The 10934-nt window shown below is 52.6% G+C and overlaps 3 protein-coding genes across 3 annotated transcripts in view; 2 read left to right on the top strand and 1 right to left on the bottom strand.

The window, feature by feature from the left end:
* The first annotated feature begins 1375 nt into the window (after nucleotides 1-1375).
* USP30 (ubiquitin specific peptidase 30) lies at nucleotides 1376-5954 on the top strand. Its single transcript, XM_015815785.2, has 12 exons — nucleotides 1376-1478; nucleotides 1722-1904; nucleotides 2346-2449; nucleotides 2618-2716; nucleotides 2991-3033; nucleotides 3116-3210; nucleotides 3409-3468; nucleotides 3547-3633; nucleotides 3815-3895; nucleotides 4380-4563; nucleotides 4655-4763; nucleotides 5084-5954. Exons 1-12 carry the CDS (start codon nucleotides 1376-1378, stop codon nucleotides 5346-5348), a joined length of 1413 nt encoding a protein of 470 aa, XP_015671271.1. The 3' UTR covers nucleotides 5349-5954.
* Nucleotides 5955-6173: 219 nt separating this feature from the next.
* ALKBH2 (alkB homolog 2, alpha-ketoglutarate dependent dioxygenase) lies at nucleotides 6174-8567 on the bottom strand. The gene is made up of 4 exons (XM_015815760.2): nucleotides 8547-8567; nucleotides 7692-7932; nucleotides 7253-7451; nucleotides 6174-7124 (listed from the first exon to the last, which is right to left on the bottom strand). The coding sequence occupies exons 1-4, from the start codon at nucleotides 8565-8567 to the stop codon at nucleotides 6824-6826; spliced, it is 762 nt and encodes a 253-aa protein (XP_015671246.2). The 3' UTR covers nucleotides 6174-6823.
* A 628-nt stretch (nucleotides 8568-9195) lies between these two features.
* UNG (uracil DNA glycosylase) overlaps nucleotides 9196-10934 on the top strand; it is a 5342-nt gene continuing 3603 nt past the window's right edge. The window contains exons 1-3 of the mRNA XM_015815786.1: nucleotides 9196-9489; nucleotides 9966-10061; nucleotides 10435-10532. Coding sequence (XP_015671272.1) covers nucleotides 9196-9489; nucleotides 9966-10061; nucleotides 10435-10532 — 488 coding nt within the window. The remainder of the gene's footprint in view (nucleotides 9490-9965; nucleotides 10062-10434; nucleotides 10533-10934) is intronic.

Genomic DNA, 10934 nt, shown 5'->3' on the forward strand with positions numbered 1-10934 from the left:
CTTACAGTCTCATGGTCAAATCCTCAATCTGAGATTAATGCACCTGCCTCAGAATGCAAAGCTTGATGGCCTCTCAGATATGTGTGTGGGAGGGGGGGTCTGGAAGTTGCTCTCTTATCTGGAAGACAGAAAGTGAGGAACAGGCTGCCTTCTGGCACAGTGGGAGGCTTGAAGGCACTGGATCTGTCTCAAATATGTTGGCTTGGATCACTTTCCAACTCAGCTTGTGGGTGTGTTGGCTCTTGCTGGGTTGAGTGACCTTCAGGCACGGGAAACAGGAAAGCCGGTGCTGAAGTCCAAGGTGCAACTAAATAATGCACAGGGAGCCTGAAGCAAAAGGGTCTTGACCAGGATGTTGGGTGTGTCAATCTTCTTGTCCTCTGCCTGGATAGCTCTGGCTCACTGCAAGTTTTGTCCACAATTGACAAGGATGCCTTAAATTCTAAATATATTGGAGAATGTGGTTGTTTTTGAAATGTCTCAGAACTGCTTTCCTTCATTTTTCACACACTTTTTAATATTTTGCTTCTACCCCCTTAAATATATATTTGAAGTGTTTGCTTTCAGTTGGTGTTTGGGATGCAGCTTTATTGCCTGATGCTTTAGTAAGTTTCCTCTGGACTCAGAGGGCTTACTCCCATGTAGAACTGAATCTACCCTCTTTAAAGCCAATGCTTTAAAATTGCTTTGGTGCAATTAAGAAAACATCTAGAATGCTGTTTTTTCTTCTTCTGCCTTTCCCTCCCGGGACAAAAAGATGCCCTCCTCCTGTTATCTTTCAGAGAAGTTGCTCCGCGGAACCTTTTTTCGTCTGCGGAACTGTGTTTTCGCAGCACCCGGGGCAGGATGGGAGTCATAGGGCGTAGAACCCCTTAGCAACCGAGGGGGCGGAGACCCCGTTGCTACGAGACCCTCGGGCAGGAACTCGACCCGGCGGCTTCCGCTCCTCCCGGAAAGTCTTCCCCGCGCGACCCGTTCTCGCGCTTTCGGTTCCGTCCGCGAGGCGCAGCGAGGCCGGGGATGCAGCTGAGCCGCTTCGGCGGGCTGGAAACGGAGCGGGCGGCGGTGGTGCTGCGGCGGCTTCTTCGGGCCGGGGGCTTGGCCAGGTCCGGCCGCGACCGGAGCGGGTCCCCCCGAACGCCTGCGGGGGGAAGTGGAGGGACGCCGCCGTCGGGACGATCCCCTGCGCGGATCCCTGCGGGCGTCTGGGCCGAGGGGCTTCCGTGGGTCGGAATGGCCAGCCTTCCCCGTGGGGAGGGACTACAGGTCCCAGAAGGCGCGCCGGCTCGGAAACCTGCGAGGGGCGGGAGGGGGCTGCTCGGCCTCCCACCCGGAGGAGCTCCTTTCATGTCCCCTTCCTCTTCCCAGGGCCAGAATGATGAGGAGCTGGGGGGTCATCGGTGGGGTGGCCGCCGTCTTTGCCGCCGGCCTCTACGTCCTCTGGGGCCCCATGGCCGAGAGGAAACGGCGCAGGAAAGGTGAGGGGCGCCCGCCTGGGATGGCACCCACCACCCGGGTCCCCTCCCTGGGACGGCAGCCAGCCAGGTGGGAACTGAAGTGTCTGCCAGCCAACAACATCCAGGCTCGGAAGACACCGGGGACCCGCATTCAGCCTGGAGCTGCAGGGATTCTCTTCTTCCGTTGGAATAAGAAGAGAAGCGGCCGAGCCCCCTACAAGGCTAATCCATGACGTTAATCTTTCTCCCTCCCCGCCCCAACAGGGCTGGTGCCCGGGCTGCTCAACCTGGGCAACACGTGCTTCATGAACTCCCTTCTCCAAGGGCTGTCGGCGTGTCCTTCCCTCATTCAGTGGCTGGAAGGATTCGCAGGTCAGCGCTCGGCTGGCCAAAGCAAGAAGGCTGGGCAGCAGTCCCTGTCGCTGACCTTGCTTCGCTTGCTGAAAGGTAGGAGCCCTTTTGCAAGATCTCGGGGGGGGGGGTACCTGTCATTTTTCTGAAGTCCTATATTTTAACCTTTGACTCCTTGTTCTGTTCATTGGATTACCTAGCAAACGGACACAGCGCTTTTTATGATACGAAGGAGGAAACGGCGATGTAGTGGTAGGACACAGTTCTAGAAATGGTGCTGTGGATATTGGCAACGCAAGAGGACACATTCCGTCTGAAATCTGTAGAAAACTAAATGCAAATTCTGCCATTTGACAATGTCAGGGCAGGCAATGCATTCTAACAGTACTGGTGTCAAGATTTTCCACTCTTTAGACTGTTCCGAAGGATATGAGTGTAAAGCATTTTCTTTAGAATCAGAGGCTCCAGGACTAGGAGGGGAATAAGTTCGCTTTTTTGGAGTTCGCATTAACTTTTTGGGCCATTTGTTGCTTTCAGCTTTATCCTGCCAAGAGACAGTGGGGGACGACCTCTTGGATGCAAGCTGCTTGTTGGAGGTTTTAAGGCTGTACCGCTGGCAAATCTCCTCTTTTGAAGAGCAGGTAGTGATCGGAAAGAAGTAAGGTGATGTCATCTATTGCTGAGCATCTCAGTATCTACACATAGACGGTCTGGTCTATGATATTGGGCACATAAAAACAGGAGCAAGAATTGCCTTCTCCCCTGTTCATTGCAGTCATTTCCCTTGTCCCTTTTTTTTTTTTTGCTAGGATGCTCATGAACTGTTCCACGTTCTGACTTCTTCACTAGAAGAAGAACGAGATGGTCAGAGCCAGATTCCTCATTTATTTGATGTGCATTCACTGGAGGTGAGTGAAAGAATAGCTAAGGAGTACAGCTAGAATTAGAAGAGGAATCAAAATACATTTAGGCCAATCGTCTGTCCTCTACCTGCCTGGGAATTTGCTATCTTGAAGTTTTCAGGATTTATTTTTCAGTAGCGTACATAGGGCCGGGCAGGGGTGAATTTTATCTTTCTTTACATTGTTTAAATCTCGAAGACAAATAATTCAAATAATCAAAAGTCTTGATATTTCTGGCTTATTTTCATAATACACATTATTTGTTGTTTTTCCTACCTAGGAGCCGGAAATACCTCAAGAACAAATATGCTGCCGAACAAAAGGTTAAAGAAAAAAAAAAAGCTTTTAACAGGGTTGGCAAATTTATTACACAACAGATTGTGGCAAAAGAGTTGTATTTTGTAGGTCCGCTTTATCCCTTGCCAAATCGTTGGAAAAGTCAGCATCCTTTTCATGGGAGACTGACAAGTAACATGGTTTGCAAGCACTGCAAGCAACAGGTACATAACAAAAATAAGCGCAGGTTTTTGGATCTATTGTGTAGACATATGTGATCATTCTGGGATCCACCAGAATGGAAAAGTTGCCGTGAAACTGTCTGACTTGGGCAGGGCAACGGAGGTGCTTCTCCATCCTTGCCTGTCTGCTGGGAGATAGGACAGTGTTCAGGTGGAATCCAGTGCTCCTTTCTCTTCCAGAGTCCCCTCAGATATGACACTTTTGACAGCCTTTCCTTGAGCATCCCGGCCACTGTGTGGGTAAGTCCGTTTCCTTGGAGGCCCAGAGCGATGCTTTAGGCATCTGCCGGAGTTCTGACTTCCTTCCCCTGTCCGCAGGGCCATCCCTTGACGCTGGATCACTGTCTTCGCCACTTCATCTCCTCCGAGTCGGTCAAGGATGTCGTATGTGACAACTGTACCAAAGTAGGTCTTCTGAGTAGCTTGGGATCGCGCGGTGGTGATCCGTTTCTGTATTTCACCCACCAATTTGCAAATAGGTGTAAAAGTAGGGTCCTCCAAGCCTCATTCCTTTGTGAATCGTGTCTTGGACGCACCAGACCCCTAAACATCTTTCATTTTTTTTTGTTTTTTCCTCTTCTCCAAGATTCAGGCCAAAGGGACAAAGGGCCTCCAAATTATGGAGCACCAGAGAACAACTTTTGTTAAGCAGTTAAAATTAGGAAAGGTAAGAACTGGGGCATTGGAACTGTTGGGGGTTTACTCAAGAGGGGCAAGGGACCCTCTGTCTCGCTAAGCGTACTGCATACTGTGGAGCAAATACTCTGTTCTCTGTCTCATTCCATGACAGCAAACATTAGAGGTGGAAGATAGTAATGAGGGGTAGGTGGCTTCCTATAGAGATTGGCAAGACCAGCATTCAGGCCCTTTTTGAAGATGAAGCTACTGTTTGTCTGTGAGAGGCTAAATTCCCAATTCATGTTTATTTTCCTCTGGGAGGGCCATCCACCTGTAGCATGTAGAGGATCAACCAGTATCGCAGGCTGACTGAGATATTTGACACTGGTTCTGCGTGGCCCCAAGAATGTCCTAAGAGCTGGGGGTTCCCATTTGGGGAAACCCTGGGCTTGTGTTTTGGCTACATTGCACATGGGAATGCCTCGTCCTGCCACCAACAGCCCCATTTCCCTCTCTCCCTCTTGCCTTTCTAGCTCCCTCAGTGTCTCTGCATCCACCTGCAACGGTTGAGTTGGTCCAGCCATGGCTTGCCCCTGAAGCGGAATGAGCACGTGCAGTTCAGCGAGTTCCTCATCATGGATCTGTACAAGCAGCACTTTCCCACCCATAAATCCAGCCCCAGGGAGGGTCTGCAGGCAGAGCCAGGCTCCAGGGAAGGTAGGAAGTCATGGACAGGAGCCCTGCCTGCTCACCTGTATTGGGGATCGTTAGACATCCAGAGTCCGCTTCCTTTTTTTGCTTTTTACAGGCATGGAACGAGCAGGGAACAGCAAACCCATTCTCAGCAACGGCACATACTACACTCCGTGGCTGCCTCCCTCCATCGGTTTCCCTTACATGGCTGTTCCTGGCTGTGGGTAAGCGAGAACAGGGTGGGCTGCTGCTAGACTTCCTCAGAGACGACAGCAGCCTGTAAAATACTATTTGTCTGCATCTTCCACAGGCTGCTGAGCCTGTCTGTGAAACATACGAGTATTGGTTGAGCCTTTGGGTGAAATCCCACCCTGTCTGGACTCAACCCTGCCGTAATGGTTCTAGAGGCAGCTCAGCTGCTGTTCCATGAATTTAGGCAATTGCTAGGAAGAGCAGTTTGCTAGCTTCTCTTCTGAGCTGAAAACTTGAGAGGGGAGGATGGGATGTGGAGTGGACACCTCTGCCTCTCTTTTCCCTTCGGTAGTTCCCCCGTCTACGTGTACCGCTTAATGGCTGTCGTGGTCCACCACGGGGACATGCACTCAGGGCACTTTGTGACCTTCCGCCGTTCTCCATCCTCTTCCCGGACTCTGCCCTCTGCTGGCAGCCAGTGGCTTTGGGTTTCCGACGACGTGGTGCGCAAGAGCACCTTGCAAGAGGTCCTGTCGTCGAGCGCCTACTTGCTCTTTTACGAGCGCATCTGCTCCAGGCTGCAGCCTCCCAGCCGAGAATTCCAAGCTGAGGAATGATAGAGGAGACCAGGCCATGCGTGCAGTAGCCGCTGCTCTACCCTGGGGCAAGAACCCACCAGGAGGTTTCTGCCCTGGACACCCCAGGATGCAGTGGAGGGGGTGCCTCTCGACAGGAGCCGGTAGACGGTCTTGCCCAAAGATGTGATTTTCATCCATCTCAGAAAAATCTTCATGTGCTCCAGAATACTTTCCGTTCCAGGAATTTCAAGTAGAGGCCTCTTAGGTTCTCCTCCCTTGTGGCTTCACCTCCGCCGCTTCCTTTGTGGTGATTGATTTACTGCCAGTCTTTTCACATTTCACACCTGTAGCAGATTCAGTCAGACAACAACCTGCCACGTCTGGAGGGGAGGGTGAAAAAGTCCTTTTAAGTGCCTTGATCGTATTTTAATTAGCGAGGAGCTCACTTGTGGCTGGTGCGCTGGGATTCCGGGGGAGGCCAGCGGAGCAGAGGAAGGAAAGCAGGCTGGTATCTTTGTACTGATGAGTCTGTTGTAATTACATCAGATTTCTTATCAGGCTCTCCTTCAGCAAAAGGAGGAGCCCTCTTTCCTATAACTTGCTAATTCTACCACCAGAATTTGCCGATTTAAAATATTTTGTACATAATAAAATTGCTGCTAAAATTCCAAATGTGTTTAGACCGTCTGGCTTTGTATATGTGAGAGAAACCCTTTTCTCATCTTCCTGCATCAGCTCCTGTGGACTCAAAGCCAGATGACGAGTGTGCTAACGACGCAACTTTTGTGTCCTATTAAAGTCAGCAGCCCAACACTGATGACAAAGACAGAGCTTTTCTCCCATAGGAAACAAATGATAACTTTATTTATTTCAGGGTATGTAAACAAGACACAAAGCAGTAGAGTTTGTGGACCTCAGGCAGGCTGCTGCTTGCAGAGTGACTCCTACTCCGGAAGTTTGCTTGAATGGAAATGAGTGGGGCAAAGCATAAATAGGCCCTGGGAATACACAGGGCCCTCCTTAGCTCCAAGCTGGAGGGGGGAGGGGGTTCCCCAGCCAGAAGCGGGCCTGCATTTGGAGGGGCCTCAGCGTAGAGACACTTTCCTTGACTTAAGACAGTAACGTCTCCCCACTGCTTAGAGAAGCGCCATGGATCTTGATCAGCTCCTTAAGCAGCAAGCAGATTGACTGAGATGTTCCCAACATGCGCTGAGCGCCAAAGATTAGGTTTGTGCAGCACAGTTCCCTATAATTAACTGAAGTCTGGTTTGTTCAGTTAACCCTATTTTCTTGGTTCACAGGATACATTATGCCAGAGGCCAGGTTCACACAGCCAGGGGCTGCATCAGGTTGTCCAAGTAGAGCCTGTGATTAAAACAGCCCAACTTTTGAGTCCAGATAGGTTCCAAGAAAAGGGAGCTGTAAACCCATGCCGCAGCCTGTGCGAAATAAGGAGGTTCCTTCAAGCACCGAAAAGGGTAGAAAGACGCTCACCCCAGCTCCGTTCCTGGGAGCTAAAGAGTCCTAATTTTCCGAAAGGTCAGATTGATTCTGGGCGCCAACACTTTCTTGCGGATGGGCAGGCTGTGGTACCAGTAGCGATTGGTGGGGAAGTTCATCACCAGCAGACTGCCATGATCCAACTGCAACTTGACTGGTGCGATTCGTCGGGAGGGGGTTTTGCCCCGAGAAGCCCCATGGCGGAGGATGAAGTCCCTGCGGGCACCAAAGGACACAGAGGCAATGGGGCTGCGAGGAAGCAGCTCCCTCTCGTCGTCTCTATGCTCTCCGATGTGGTCATGGCCATCTTTATACCTGCAGAGGCACAAGGAAGATCTTGGATCCGTCTGCTGGGCAATGCAGCAGGGCAGCTGGAAACGCCCCAAGCCCCGTGGGTCAGATTGATGGCGTTTCCTGCTGTCTAAAACACCCTGGGGAATTACCTGTTTATCAAAACAAAGTTGAAGGTGTGCCCCGTGGCCAGCTGGACACGGTCCCTGATGCGATTCAGAACTGGAATCCAGGGCTTGGGAGAAAAGGTGACACCGGAGTAAGTGTAGGTCAGCCCAGCATCCCCGTAGGTCACCTGCTTCCTCGGGATGTCGTGCCATTTCCCAAAGATGTGCAGCTTGGTGAATTCACCTGTTTGGGGGAAAAAAAAGCAGAACTGCCGATTCTGCTGCAAATAATGGTTAGGGTTCACTTACAGATCAAACCCCAGAGGCTTCTCGGGAGGGAGAAGAATCAGTAACAGTGGAGAAGCGGCTTCTGGGGTCCCCTTCCAAGCGGAGGGCAAGGAAGAGAGCAGAGGTCATTTCCTGCTGCTCCAGGTGGCCCCCCAGCCCTACAAAGTGCCGGCCAGGTGCCTGGAGCCACCTTCACCTTCGAAGTACTCCACCTCCTTTTCCAGCTGCCGGAAGGCCTCGTCCGCCTGGGCTCTGCCGTAGAGGACGGTGTAGTCACAGCTGAGCCCCTCGGCCCGGATTTCCTTCCACAGCCCGCCTGGCAAGGGGGGCGCCTCTCGCTTGGCAGGGCCTGCCTCCCCCTCGGTGGCCCTGGGCCCTGGGGCCTCCTCTGGGGTGGAGGCAGGGCCTGCTGGGAGAAGGAATTTCTCCATTGCTGACTTCGGGCAGAGGAGGGGAGACAAGAGGGGCATCTGCACCCCCTGGCAGCGGAAGGGCCCCGGGGCCTCTTTGCAAGGCTTTCCCGCAGCAGCTCCTTTACCGGCCATGGGAGCAATCCCGGCAATAATGGCTAACGCCCCCCCCCCTCCCCAGCCCCTCAGAGCCGCTAAGGCTGGGCGGGCCAGCAGGGAAAACCTTGCGGGCGCCAGCGCTACCCAGGCGCCCCCTTCCTCTTAATTCCGGGGCGAAGCGGGCAGGCAGGGAAGGTGCCTGGGCGCAGCACGGAGGCCAGGGGCCCCTCCTTCCTCCCGGGCCGCTCGCCAAGGAGGAGAAGAGCCGCCGCCTCCGGAGCGGGTTGCAGCAGCACCCGCCGCCCGAAAGTCCGCTCCCGGGTTCGATGGGGTGCCCAGGGCGCATGCGCCCAGCGCGCCGACATTTTACTCGGGGTTCTCCCTGGTCACGGCAGCGCGCATGCGCGGATTGAACGCGGGCGGCGGGGGGGGGAGGGCGTTCCTTGACCGCGCGTGCCCAGCAGTTTCGCGCCAATTTTTTTTCGGGGGAGATTCCAGACCTCCACCGCGGCTGCCGCTCCCGCCCTGCAGCGCCCCGTTACCTCTGCCAGCGGTGCCACCATGATCGGGCAGAAGTCCCTGTTCTCCTTTTTCACGGCGGCGCCCGGCAAGAAAAGGACTCGCTCTCCGGAGTCAGCCGAGGCAACTGAGGTACTTTATTTTTTGGGGGGGGGGAGTTATTGTGAAGAACGTTATTAATAATATTAATATTATTATTGCATTATTAATAGAGCGGGAGGCAGTCTGGTGATTCGGAGGGAAGAAGTGGGGCATGTTTTCAGCTACCACGTTTTCGTAGTAAAAACAAAAATTGCTGTCTGAGGTGCCGACCAATGAGAAGCCTCCAAAGGCTTTCGGCGGGAGGGATGTTGGTGACCGCTTACGGTCACGTGATCCGGTATTGGTTACTCTTAGGTACGAAATCGTTAGGTTCTCTCCCCGCCTAGAATCGAGCTTTATAACGAGGGCTAACCAGTGTTCCCATTGGGAGAAGATGGGCGTTAGGTTAATCTCCTGCTCCGCCCGGTTCCTTTGTTACCTGCATCTGGTTATCTCATTCCGCTTCCCCGCCACAGAAGTCCGATTAATTCCTCGAACCCTGCCACGCTGGGTTTGTTTTTCCCGCGAAACGTGCACGTGTTTCTGCGGGGCCGGAAGTGCCGGAGAGGCGGCTGCGGTTGCCTCGCCTCCATGGCGGCGGCCTTGGGAATGTGGTCGTCTCCCCGCTGCCTCTTCCCTGCTCCCCCGCCCCCGCTCCTGACCCGTTCCTTTTCCCTCTTGCAGGCCGCCAAAAGATCGAAGACTGATGGCTGCTCGCCGCGATCTCCCCCGCTTAGCCCGGAACTGGTGGAGCGCATCCGCAAAAACAAAGAGGTGGCGTTGCAGAAGCTCGCAGCCCGCACCGCCAGCTACATTCCCGCGGAGCTGGGGCAGAGCTGGAGGGTCTCCCTGGCCAAAGAGTTCTCCAAACCGTATTTTGCTCAGGTGGGCGAGAAGCCAGGACTTTTGCGAAGGGATCAGGTCCCCCCCATCCCCATTTTCTTGGCTTTGAGGTCTTAGTCCAGCTAATTAAAGAGAAGCGGTGCTTGTTAATTATTGAGGGTGAAATTTAGCCTGTTCCTGCTGATGATACAAGGTTAGACAAGTGCTTTTAGCTCAGCAGTCCATCCTCAAAGGCTACCACACCACTAGGTCAGTTGCTTTTTAAAGCTGTTGGTTTGTAGACCTTTTTTAATGGTGCTGAACGTTTTAAGAGCCATGTTTTGATAAAATCTGAGATGACTGGGTATGACACTAATTCATTTCCACAGTAATTCATTTCCAGCAGAATTTGGGATGAGAGTACTGAACACCATCAGGGGGCAAAGACTGTTTTGGTGCATGTTATGGAATGTCATGTCTCCTTAGTTTGTTATGACCTTTAGTTGAGCTCCAGGTCAATTTTTCTCCTCTTTATATAGCTGATGGCATTTGTTGCTGAAGAACGCAAGCGCTGTACAGTTTATCCACCCCAGCATCAGGTCTTCACTTGGACCCAGCTGTGTGACATCCATGATGTAAGTCAACCTGTTGCAACTAGTCTGTATTTATCCTCTTGTTCCTTTATGAATGGGTGGTGTTATCTTTGGGTGTTTACCCTTGGTTATTAGCTGGGTTCACCTGACACAGGTAGCCATTGTGATTTTTTTTCAGTCATTCATGTTTAAGCAAACCCTGCCTTAATGCAACTCAGCTTTGTAACTCATAATGCCTGTCACCCTGACTAGTCTCTCTGTATTTTATGTAATGCCATTTGCTGCTTTTTCGGAATACTACTAAGAAAAAGAATTTTCTGTCTCATCAAATAGAAGCATAAATCTAGACAAAAATTATCTGAGAACAGAAATAACGAATGTGGAGTGTTTGAGTATTTTCTGCTCTTGCTTTCAGGTGAAAGTTGTCATTTTGGGCCAAGATCCATATCACGGGCCCAATCAAGCTCACGGGCTCTGCTTCAGCGTCCAGAGACCGGTTCCCCCTCCACCCAGGTAGGCTCAGCTGTGGCCACGTTCTGTTAGGTTCAGGGGCTGTACATTTCCACCCCAGGCCACCCCAATGATGCCCTTGACGTGATGGCCCGGTGTCTGGAGGCCGTACGGGTCTGGATGGGGAGAAACAGACTCAGGCTCAACCCTTCCAAGACTGAGTGGTTGTGGTTGCCGGCTCCCAGGTATGGTCAGCTGATTCCATTGCTGACTATAGGGGGCGAAACCTTGGCCCCCTCGGAGAGGGTTCGCAACTTGGGGGTCCTCCTGGACCCACGGCTGACACTGGACGACCAGTTGGCGGCTGTGGCCAGGGGGGCGTTTTACCGGGTACGCCTGGTGCACCAGTTGCGGCCTTTTCTAGACCGGGATGCCTTGCGCACAGTCACTCATGCTCTTGTCACC

Source organism: Protobothrops mucrosquamatus, unplaced genomic scaffold (genome assembly GCF_001527695.2).
Source record: "Protobothrops mucrosquamatus isolate PMUCROS unplaced genomic scaffold, P.Mucros_1.0 scaffold374, whole genome shotgun sequence".
Classification (NCBI taxonomy): domain Eukaryota; kingdom Metazoa; phylum Chordata; class Lepidosauria; order Squamata; family Viperidae; genus Protobothrops; species Protobothrops mucrosquamatus.